General features: G+C 32.7%; 1 protein-coding gene across 1 annotated transcript; it reads left to right on the forward strand.

Annotated features, from left to right (window-relative positions):
- Nucleotides 1-918: 918 nt before the first annotated feature.
- Nucleotides 919-1,767, forward strand: LOC108345349 (mini zinc finger protein 3-like). The gene has a single exon (XM_017583946.2). It carries the CDS (start codon nt 1,262-1,264, stop codon nt 1,532-1,534), a length of 273 nt encoding a protein of 90 aa, XP_017439435.1. The 5' UTR covers nt 919-1,261; the 3' UTR covers nt 1,535-1,767.
- The last annotated feature ends 10,742 nt before the right edge of the window (nt 1,768-12,509 follow it).

Consider the following 12,509-nt stretch of genomic DNA (forward strand, 5'->3'; position numbering starts at 1 on the left):
TTATGATTGTCCTTGATTTGATCCAAGGGAAAGAAGAAAAGGGTGGTCATTCATGTATGAGTGTGGGGAATGGTCTTATACCTATTAGAATCTTAGGTAATTAGACAAGAGTTGTTGTCACAGTTGCAAGCAGGGCCACAGCAACCTTCCTTTTAAGTATCAAATCGGACCCACTGCAGATATAAAATTAGCATCTACCCTTTGGTTGGTAACTCTGCTTAAACAGCTTAATCAATTAGTTTGACCAAAAAAGCAGCTTCACTGCACTGTCACCATGTCTATTTATTGATTTTTGATTAACTACCCATGTAAAATATATTGGCATAGTCAAGGTTGTCTTTTTTTTTCAAAAAGATATGTAACAAAATAAAATTATATATTCTCATTTTTTTTCTTTATTGATTTAACAGTCCTTTTGAGACAGGTGAGCTATCAATTCTGGAAGACAATTCTAGGGTTGTATGGTTAATGTAAGGACAAGTATTCCCTCCTTTACTTCCTATATTAAGTTTTGTCCGGTTCTCAATCAGAGGGCACCACAATGAGGTATGGAGACTTTTCTTCACTTATACTTCTAAAAGCAACGGATGATCATTGTGTAAACATACTTCTACCTTTCTCTAGCATCATAACCAACTAAGAACCCCACCATTTCCTCTTGGGTGACGTGTTGTGACTTTATTGGCCTAGAGAACAATAATACTTTAGACAAAACTTGGATAAAGTTGTGTACATGCTGGTGATGTTGTTCTCGAATAAAAAAATAGCATGTGTATTATATTCTTTCGTCATCTCATCTTCCTTTCTTATGTTTTTTATGTGGTTGTGAGAGGTAAAAATATAATACATGTAATTTCAGAATGGATTATGTAAGTCCCTGTCTTGATACTTTAGGGACCAAGTGTTCCCATGTGCGTGTCTTTGTAGTCCTCAGTTGAAATACATGAGCACCAAAAAGTTGGTAAAATAAGGCTGCTCAATACCTCAAGAACCATCATGACCTTTATTTCCATCTTTTGTTCCTAGTGCTTTACCCAAATAAGCCACTCACAAATTTACACACTAGGGTTAGGGTTAGTCACCAGCAAGCACTGACTTATAAATAGAGCTAGAGCTATCTCTGGTGTAATCATCATCCGGCATTTCGATTTGCTTGGATTTCATATTCTGGGTGAAACCATAAACTGATTGGAACCCAAATCAAACCTAGACAGAAAGTCAAACATAGAGATCAAGCTTATTAGGGTTTTTGGGATTGAGCATGAAGAAGAGACAGGTGGTCCTGAAAAGAGATGTGGCCAACACTTCGTCTTCAGTGACCAGAAATGTAAGATATGGAGAGTGCCAGAAGAATCATGCAGCGAATATTGGAGGGTATGCTGTGGATGGTTGCAGGGAGTTCATGGCTAGTACAGGGGATGGAGGTGGTGGGGCTCTTACATGCGCTGCTTGTGGCTGCCACAGGAACTTTCACAGAAGGGAAGTGCAAACTGAGGTAGTATGTGAGTACTCTCCTCCTAATTCTGCTCGCTAAGGCAAGGGAACAAAATACAGTGCAGGGTTTGTGTATCAAATTACTTAACTGATTGAATTTTTCTTTCTCTCTTTCTTTCTTCTTTCTTTCTTCTTTCTTTCTTTCCATATTTCTTTAATTTGTGTTCTTGTAAGCGTGGATGATTTGATTACCAACAGAGAATTCTTCTTGTAAAACAAAATTTAAGCTTCAGGGTTTGTGTTTTGGAATGTTATATATCCAAGCTTTCTATATCTTTTTCCCCAACCCAGCTCCCATTATTTCTCTTCATCCTCTTCTCTCATTCTTTGTCATACGTTAGATCCTGAATCTCACATAATTCAGACTACATGATGAGAGATTACTCAATTGTTCAATCGATGATTTAGAGAATGAGATTTGGAAGAAATATATTGCTTTCACTGATATTTTACATTATTACTACACAGAAACATAACTTATGTAACCATATGGCTTTCATATATTCAATATGGGTTTTGGTTTGCAAATTGAATCTTTCCGCTATTGTACTGTTGTCAGTGAGCTGTTCAATTTTGCTCCTGATTGAATATTTACCATGCTAGCCACAGTTTGATGACACACATAAATACAACCATGCTATTATACAGTCAAACTTGATCAATCTTTTCACACATATAGATTCAGCAGTACAACTTCCAGTGAAGTAGTAAAGAGTTTCTGCATAGTTTAAACAGTAGAAATACGGTTAAGTGACACATTATATATGATGTCTGTGTGTGCAGAAGGAGAATATGATTTATTGGGTCATTGAAGTAGTTGTTTGGATTGTTCAATTACCTAGTACTTGACCAGTTCATATTATCTTTTACAAATCTTTAATTAATGTTCTATATTCTTTTTATGCTTCCTTTCCCACTCTCGAGTGCGACAACTAAAAGTTTATTGAGCACTGAGAGACACAGAAAAAGGAGAGAAAAGGTGTTTAGATGACTTCTCAACTCAACTCCCCCTGTTTCTTCTCCATCAATAATAGTGCACTTATAAGGCATATTAGTTTGAGTAAAACTATAGATTCTGCTGTAGTGTGTGTATATTTCTCCTTGTCATGCCTTGAAGGCAAGAAAACAGGTTAGTGTTTACGTGATGAAAATAAATTATCTTTGTCCCAATCATTTAATGTTTGACATATTATATAATTCCTTAAGGCCCACTTGTATTCAATCATGTTAAGGATATGCCTTACAAATATTTCTTTTGATATAAATTGGTAAATTAATCAAAGTTGATTAAAGGTGATTAGTGTTGTTGTGGAGGTGATGACCACCTCTCTTTTGGACAGTCAGTGGAATTTCTCACAGACCACAAGGGAATTGTTCCAATAAAGGCAAAAAAATAAAATAAAATTAAAACAATCCTAGTAGCTTTAATAGTTGGAAGTGGCAACTGCACTTACTATCTTTTGCCTTGTGATATGTATGGGCTCTTCAGTTCTTTATTATTGTTGTGATGAACAAAGAATATGAAGGCATGCTGTCTTTGATATCAGTGTAAATATTAGCAATCAATTTTTCCATGGGGTTCTGGAATTGTTATTTTATTGTTCCTAATTATGGCAAGTACTAATATGCACGAAATTTTATTATTACGAAAATAAAAAATGAAATTTGTCAATAATTGGCATAATGAGAATCTAGATTGTCATGTCAATATGAAAACATTCTTAATATATTACCATTTTTTTCTTTTTGACTTATTTAAAAAAAATTATCTGGACCCTATTAAAAAATTGTGTTGGATAAACTGAATGATATATATATAATATATATAAAGCATGGGAATTATCTGAAAAGGCAAAAGGCATTGATTTGTTGCATCAAGTTTCCAGGTGCGTGCCATTATTATAGGTGGATGAAATAGCTATGGCCAAAACTTGTGAATAGAAAATTGAATGAAGGCCAATGGAAAGCACTGAATGTGTGGTACCTAATATTGTTTGTTTTTGAGTTAGGGATTCATGGAGGATACTTTTAGAGGGCCATCAATGTTTTTGGTATATAAAAAATGCCCAATTGCCCTATTTGGATATATAGCAATTTAAATATGGCAGACAGAAGCAATGACTAAGTTAGCCACAGAAGCATTGTAAGGTGAAAAACAACTAAAGGTGTTATAGGGGATCCTCAAGTGTGCAAAAGAATAAGGTTTAATCATGCATGTGAGCCCCCTAATTAGGTATAGATAGATGGTTGGCCTTAAAATGTGTCTATGCTTTGTCGGGAATAGATAAGAGTGCATGTCCTTCTTTGTCTTCCTCATTCTCACTCTCTTCTTATAATTTGGCTAATATTCTACAATGCAAGCTCATGAAAAGGATCAAAATTCCCTTCACTCAACCTCTCACCTCAACCAAAACTGATTATTGAGTTCAGTTGTAGCTTCTTCTTCTTTATTTATTTATTATTTCCTTCATGCATGATCTTGTTTTTGTAGCTTTAGAATAATAATCTGAGACATGAACGCTGATTATATCAGTTTAACCGGTAACAAAAACTTAATGACATGATATGGTAACAAACTTCATGACATGATATGGGAACAAAAACTTAAAATTGATTTAACTGGTCCGTTGAAAAATCGGTAGCTTTCCGAATGAACTTTTATTATTACCACAACAATCTCATGCAAAATGAAGCAATACAAATGATGGTGATGGGACTTTGCATTGATTTCGTTTATGTCGTTATACCATGTAAAGCAACCTCGACATTTGGAAGGAAACTTGCCAGTGTGTGTACGTTTAGAAGGAGGAAAGTCGTTTTATGTAACTTCTTTTGGTGGTGAGCATGAATATCTAATAACTTTGTACTTAAACTCTTATACAATAGTAAATTTTACACACAGATTATATATTGGAAGAGATAAAGAAAAGAAGAATATAAAATGTAGAAAAAGATGAAGATGGTGATGCATGAATTATATATTAATGATGATATCTAATAGGGTCTACTCTGAAGTGGCTGTTGTTTGGAGTATTTGGAAGGAAGTTTGTTGAATGATTTATATTTAGGTTTGAAGATAGAGGCCTAACAGAAAAGGATGAGAGATTATAAAGAAATGAGAAAACAACCGCTTGTCCTTTACCTAACCTAACCAAAACCAAAGGTGATGATAGTACGAATAATACATATCTAGATATATAGCTCTAGGCGGCTGAAAAAGTTAATATTAATACTCTTAATCTCCATCATATATGTATTTAGAGAGAGATATAGCCTAGAGAGAGAACAAAAGTAGGTTTGTGTTACTAAGAGGATAATCTACCTTTTATGTAATAGTCAGGAAAATCTAGTTTGGATAAGATGAATAACATCTAAAATGTGTGGGACGTACTAGTTTTAAAATTTCAGTTGTTTTTAGATAGTTTATCACATTTTCAGTTATATATTTGGGACAAGAGTCAAACTTTATGAAACTTATTTGTTAAAAAATATAAGATGATTGTAACCAAAGAATTTATAACAGGCATTATTATGATGTTTATTTTTTTATATAGATGGATATTTTACATCACTTATATTTTACATCATCGTCGGGTGTAAAATCAAGGAAACTATATTAAATCTAGGTTAAAAAAAAAGATTTAAGATTTAATTATGTTTAAAGTCTTGGCCAATTTATTTTGTCAATGGATACAAATTTCATACAACAACATATGGTAAAGACAAAACAATATATAATAATGGGGTATGAGTTAGCGGAATTGGACATGGTGATACTTCAAGTGATTATTATGGTGTTCTTACAGAGATTTTAGAATTGGAAGGACCAAGTGAATAAAAAAGGTTAGTTTTATTCTATTGTGATTGGTTTAATCCTTCAATTCACGAGATAAGAGCACAGAAGCAATATAAGATTGTAAAAGTTAGAAAAAGGAAAAAATATGAAAATTTTGATCATTTTATTTTTTCAGAAATGGCAACTCAAGTTTACTACTTGTCTTATCTTGGGGAAGTTGATGATAAACATACTTTGTAAGTTTCTTATTACATGCATGAATTTCAGGTTCATGGAACAATTAAGGATGACCTAGTTGATCAACTACAAGATGATGAGATTAATAGTGAAGAGGTTAACTTGGATATAACACACGCAAATTATTTCACGTAAGAGAAAGAGGAAGAGGAAAATTTTATGCAAGAGGAAGATAAAGATTGTTTTTTTTTTTTAAATATGTTTAGTATTATAATAGTTTTTTATGATATGTTTACATGGATGATATTGTTTTAGTATTATAGTTATGATACTCACTTATAATTGTTTGTGGTTTTTACCTATTATTGAGATTATGGTGTTATTTTAGTGATTTAGTATTGCCGTTTTTTTAAGAAAGAAAAAGATGTCAAATTCCAAGAGACCAATGCAATCAACTAGAAAGAAAGTTCAGAGGAAAAAAACTACACAAATTCATATACCATATATAATACCATCAACTATCCATGAAGCTTACTCCAACAAAATATCTAAACCTCCATTACATTCTTCATTTCGACCTTTACCTCTTTCACCTATAACTCAATCTTGATCTCCTCCACCTATATCTCGACCTCCTTCTCTATCTATTTCTCTACCATCTCCTCCTACCACCTCTACCTACATATGACCCTCCACCTATAGATCAACCTCCTTCCCCATCTTTATCTCAACCTCCATCTCCTCCACCACTTCCACCTACATATGGCCCTCCACCTCATCCACTTATATCTCACCAGTGGAAAAATAGGATTACATGACGGGTTACTATGATAGGTGAAATCCACCTATCATAATACATTGATCGGTAGCAATTTTATAATAAAATTAAGATATATTATAGCGTATTTTTAGAAATCTATCATAATAGGTGTAGCGGTGGCATTTTCGTAATAAAAGATACATATATTATGATATGTAAAAGGCCAACTATCATAATAAGTTGGAAGCGGTGACAAAATAGAAATTATGGGAAAACATATTATGATAGATATTGAAACACCTATCATAATAGGTGCAAATTCCCTTTCAATCTCGCAGTCCAGCGCACATCATTTCATTTCTTCCAACTCGCACAACTTTTCTTCCAACTCGACCCGTAGAGCTTTTATTCTCTTCACCATTTTGTTTCTTCCAATCTCAACCTCTCGTCGCTTTGAGCATTTTTTGGTCTCATCCCAGAGCACGGAATACACCGCGTTCCACGCCGTCTCGAAGCCCTAAACGTCTCAAAGCCTCCACGCCGCGCACACTAGTTGGAGCATCCACGCCATCGGCACGCCTCCATGCCGTCTTCTGGTTGCTACCGAGAATTGTGAGCTTCCGGTCATCGATCTCAGCCGTTTAGAGGACAGGGACGAGACTGTGAGGGAATAGTGCAAGTCGCACATTGCTAGGGCTTCACAAGAGTGGGGTTTCTTCCAGGTGGTCTCTCTCAGGTACGTCTCTTTTCTCACTACTCACTTCTATAAGCTTGTTCTGTCACAGATTAAGAAGATGACTTGAAGAGTAAATGCACTTTGTTGAAAGGACATGAATTGTTTAAATATGCTTTAGTGATAAATCTGAATAATTTTGGTTTCGCAACAGCGAAGGTGTTTAATGTCTTTCACTCCCCCTATGTATAAATATGTATAACCTTCTTTGTAGTAAATGATAGTTTAGTAGTGTACGTATTGATTCTAAGTTCTAAAGCCATCATTTTTGTTGTATAAGCTTCTCTTTTGTTGCTTTTCTTCCTTACTACTTTTCTTTTTATTATCTGTCTTGTAGTCTTTATAATAACCAGCCATCTTCGCTTTGCTTCTTATTTGCAAGAAAACTTGCACCTAATGCTTTAGGCCCTCTTTTAGACATAATAACCAAAACTATAGGAATTTGAGAAGTGCCTAGCTGATAAGTTGTATCTTCGAAGGAGCGCTGACTGAAGCATGTTAGTTAGTCATCTGCTACTCCATTATAGTCACATGATTCATCATCCTTGCATCGCAGAAATTTTGAGCTGCCCCTCCAGCATTTAGTTGTGTAGGACATTGAATCTAAACCACATTTTTTTTACTGGTATTAGCCAAAATATTGACTAATACTTTATTGGATCTCTCATTAGATAAATAAATATGATAGTGTTTCTTCTCGAGTTTTAGAAAATAAAAACCAGTGACTTGACTTTTTCTTTGAATTGGATGAACTGAACTTGTAAACTCTATGTAATCAAAGTTCTGTTTTAGAATCCTAATACCTGAAAGTGGGCCTTACTTAACAACATGTCTTCTTGAGTAAATTTAATTCAAAAAGAGCATTTTCACTTGTGTTTTGTATGTACCTTAATTTTCATATGTTCAGTTTTCTTTTATTTTACCTTTTATTGTTAAAATTGAGATCGTTACTACTTCTTTCAATACACTATAATTTCTGATTACCATACAACATTAACATAAAGAAAATCTTCATGTCTCCATCAAAGTTGTGAAGCTGTAAAATGTGGTTTCCAATTGTGATTTTAAATTTTGTAGTTGTTTAACTTAGTTAACATGCAACTTCCACTCATATTCAACTTGCATGGATATAGGCACAACTAAATCTCTCAAACTAGAATAAGAGTGTGAATGGGAGGATATATTATAAGAAAGGTGGACAATAATATAGATTAGGTTTGTTTCATTTTATATTATAAGAATTTTGTACCTAAGGTACTTATTTGGTTTTAGGGAAATTAGGTATGTACCTAAGTTAATGACTTTTTAGGTTCACTTTGCATTTTTATAGTGAAATAAATTTGGAGAATTGTTAGTGTTCTTCCTTTCACTTACCACATATCCCTAAGTTGCTTTTTAGTGTTGAAGTAGCATCACTTACTTGTTTTGTAGGAAGCCTTAAAGCTTTGCATAAACGTTAAAGTGTCACCTCTTTGTTGGTTTCAGTTCATTGCCACAAAACGTTAATATGGACCTTACTACTATCTATGGATTTCTTGACCCTGTTATCATTCAAAGTGTAGGAAATAAATTAGAGGAGGTGCAAAAATACTTAACAGAGATGTTTGAAAAAGCTAATAAAGAGGTCTATTTAGCACCTTACTTGCATAAGTAAGTACACAAATTTTGAATTCTTGGTAACTAACTTAAAAGTTATTTTTAATTAATATTATTGTCACTTGTAGGGGTCATTGGCAATTGCTAGTAATTGTTCCGGGTCGTTGTCTTGTAGTTCTCTTATGTTCCTTGCATAAGAAAGCTAACAAATTGTCCATCAAAAATATTTTAGAGGCGTAAGTTTTCCTTTTTATTTTGTTTCCTTCCTATATGATTATAATGATACAATGAATGTCTATCTTTTGTAGGTCTTTGGAAGCTTATTCAAGGTTGTGGGATATTCCATCTGTATCTAGGAAGAAGATGCAAATAGTGACACCTAATGTAAGAGAAGTTGACCTTTGTTCTGTATTTTATGATTTTGCTATTTTTATGAGGAATTGGCTTGTTGGTTTACCAAAATTGATCAAAGCTACATGGTACAAAGGCTATAGTTACAGTATAATATGATCTTCTGTGTCCTTAGTTTGAATGAGTTTAATTATTTGTGTTTAATTTGCAGGGTCGACGTCAATTGGGCAACTATGAGTGTGGGTATTACGTAATGAAGCACATGCACACCATTATTTTGTACAAACATTACTGATTCATGGAATAAGGTATTAAAAAACTAATTAAATACTTATCTAACTATTCATCACAAAATTGTTCTAACTTAATTATTTTATTTGTAGATCTTTAATGATTCATCTCCAATGGAAGCTCCAGACATTGAAGACATTAGAACTAAGTGAGCTTATTTTATTTTAAGTGTTAGTAAATTGTAGAAACTTGACTACAATATAGTGTAGGTTAATGTTATATTTGGATTTAATATATGGTTTGATGTACAAATTATGTATTAAATATTATTACACAATTTAATGTTTGAAATGAATTTCATTATGTTAGTTTAATTGAATATGTTCATTTCATGTTATATTGATTATAATACAGGAAATTAATTGTAAATTGAATGGATATGTCAAATGTAATAATGATTGTTTTTTACAAAACAAGTTTTTATGATATGTGAACAATGTATGTAATAAAAGCTTATTTCTGAAAAGTATATATTATGATAGGTGAACAATTACTTATCATAATATATTCTACATATTATAATAAATGAAAAAATCTACATCATAAAACGCTATATATTATGATAGGTAAATCCAGCTGCATCATAATAAATTCGCTATATTATGACTTATAAGTGAAAATCTGTCATAATACACTAGACCTATTATGAAAGGTGACAGAAAGTACGTCATAATACACTGGATCTATTATGATGGAGTTTTTTGTACGTCATAAAATGCGCAGACCTATTATGATAACCAAAACTATGATGTCAGGTTACCTATCATAATAGGTCATTTTTACCTATCATAAAAAGCGATTTTTCCACTAGTGTCTCAACCTCATCACCCATCTTTAGCTTGACCTCTACCATATGGCCCTTCACCTCCTTCCATCTCGATCTCCTCCTCCATCTTTATCTCGACATCCAGCTATTCATATTCAAGTTCATCAAATGCACGATTTTCCAGTGGTTAATAAAGATTTGTCTTCTTTATTTAGTCACATCAGTGGAGACAATAGCAAAAATACAATCTCGATACTCCCAAGGGGGATGGAAGAGTAATTTTTGTTAGTGAATCATTTAATTTCTTAGCATATACATTTGCGTTATTTGAGTTTTTTTATTTTGTTTCAATTCCTTTAGCTTTACATAGGTTTGATTAATACAAGTTGGTACTTGGTTCAATTGCTTTAATCATCTACACTAACTTGGAGGAGGGAAAACCATCATGGAAAAAGTTATCCAAAGAGCAAAAGGGATCGTGGTTTGACATGTTCAATGTAATTAAATTTCAAACTTTGACTAAAAATGTTCTATATATTTTATGGAAATGTATCTAATAATTGGTTTTCATTTGTTATAATTTAGTCAAAATTTTCATGACCACCTCAATATAATGGCATGGTGCGACATAACTTTCACTACAAGAAAAATGTCATTTATCTGATAATTACATACAGATTTGAATCCATATATAAATTAGTCGTTACATACAAATTTTATATACATATACGAAAAATCTAGTTACATACGGATTTTCTTCATAGGTAATGACAAAAAGTTTTCGTACGAATTTCCTGTATGTAAAATCCGTATGTAATTTTAGTGTCTAAGAGCATGAACTTTTTCGAAGGATTTTATTTGTATGTAATGATATAGAATCCGTAGGTAAGTGAAACAAAATTTACCTACCAATGTTACAAACGAATTCTGAAATAATTAATTTGTAAAAATTAAAATAAAAAATACATTTACATTCTAGGGTCACGTTTCCTCCCTCTTCCTTAGTTCACTCGCTCTAAAGAGAAATCACTTTTGTGTTCCTTCTTCATTCACTTTCGCGACTCACTCAGCTCACCTTTGCATTGCCCTCGTTCAGTCTCGCACACTTCTCAACTCACTTCATCATTTTCTTCGTTTAGTCTTGTGCATTGTAGACTCACGCACATGAAAAAACTCGTTCTTATCACTCTAATTGACTGATCTTGATCTTTTCTCTTTATCATCATCAAAACAAAAAATCAAGAGAAAATCTAAAATATTCTACATTTGAAAGATCAAATATCATTTAAAAAATAAAATTTAGTTATTATTAAATTTTGGAACTTTATAATTTCATAAGTATCAAATATTTCATTAAACTGATAAATTAGTGGTTTAGAGGTAAAATAAAAACCGCAATACTATAAAATAACCTTAGAAAGTAATAAAAAGAGTATGATACTTAAAATTTATATTTTAGATCCTAAAAACTAATTAATACTACCGTCAGTATTTACCTTTATATATAGAGAGAGAAACACTATAAATTAAATTAATTTAATTTAATAAAATATCACTATGTATATAGTTATTTTTCTATTAACTGTTGATAAAAATAATTTCTTGAACAATAAATTTTAGGATTGTGTGATTTGTACTAGAAATTGTACAATGTACACTTGTTTCCCTATATCTCTATTATTGGATATTGCATGTCAGTGTCTTCTTCTTCTTCTCTCTCTTGGTTAAGAAGTTAATTTGGTGAATTTAGTACCACAGACATAGGTAGGCATTCTCTCTAGGGCACTTTGTCACATGAGCAGCTCCTCTTGCTGGGTCACATGGGTGTGTGCACAAGGGCAACAAGTACAGCAAGAGTTGTATCATTTGATGGTTGGATTTAGTAGTTTCAATATATATGTCAAGTTTACATTGCGACAACGGAAAGAGGAACCACCGCTGTCCTCTATTAAACCTCTTTCATCCCCCCTTACATACACACAACTTTTTCATCTTCATTTTATGCACCTACCATTATGTTTCTTTCTGTCTATGTATCTGTTTCTCACAAAAATTCATCAGATCTTTGCCAATGCGTAAATACTATGACTCATTCTGAGAACAAGGATACCTCTTTCCCACATTTGTAGTCACAAATTTTGAAATGCTGCTTTGATATATCTCATCTTCTAACGTGAGTTAAAGTTCACATCACCTTATCTGGAACTATAACCATAGGTACTATGTTTAATTCGTTGGAGGAGTCCCAAATTCTTAAAATCTTTAGTATTGATGCTGATCATGATAAAGCCCCTGAAGTTCTTAATGTTTTTCGGAAAAAAACTAACATGGCAAGAGGTTATCCGAATCTTTTGTCAGTGTTATTTTTTTATTCTTTGGGGAATTTATCGAAGCATTCCCAATTTATAAAAGGATTTTTCTTAACCCAACCAACAATGAATAGAGTTCGAACTGGGACCAAACATCTAGAAGCTTCAATAATGTAAAATGATATATTCCTACAAAATTAATATTCTGCCCAAGTAACAGAATAAGTAAGCTTTGA

The sequence above is a fragment of the Vigna angularis genome, chromosome 4, assembly GCF_016808095.1.
Source record: "Vigna angularis cultivar LongXiaoDou No.4 chromosome 4, ASM1680809v1, whole genome shotgun sequence".
Lineage (NCBI taxonomy): Eukaryota > Viridiplantae > Streptophyta > Magnoliopsida > Fabales > Fabaceae > Vigna > Vigna angularis.

What these genes read in the sequence shown, in the direction of transcription:
- LOC108345349 (XM_017583946.2), top strand. Translation starts at nt 1,262, where the DNA reads ATGAAGAAGAGACAGGTGGTCCTGAAAAGAGATGTGGCCAACACTTCG.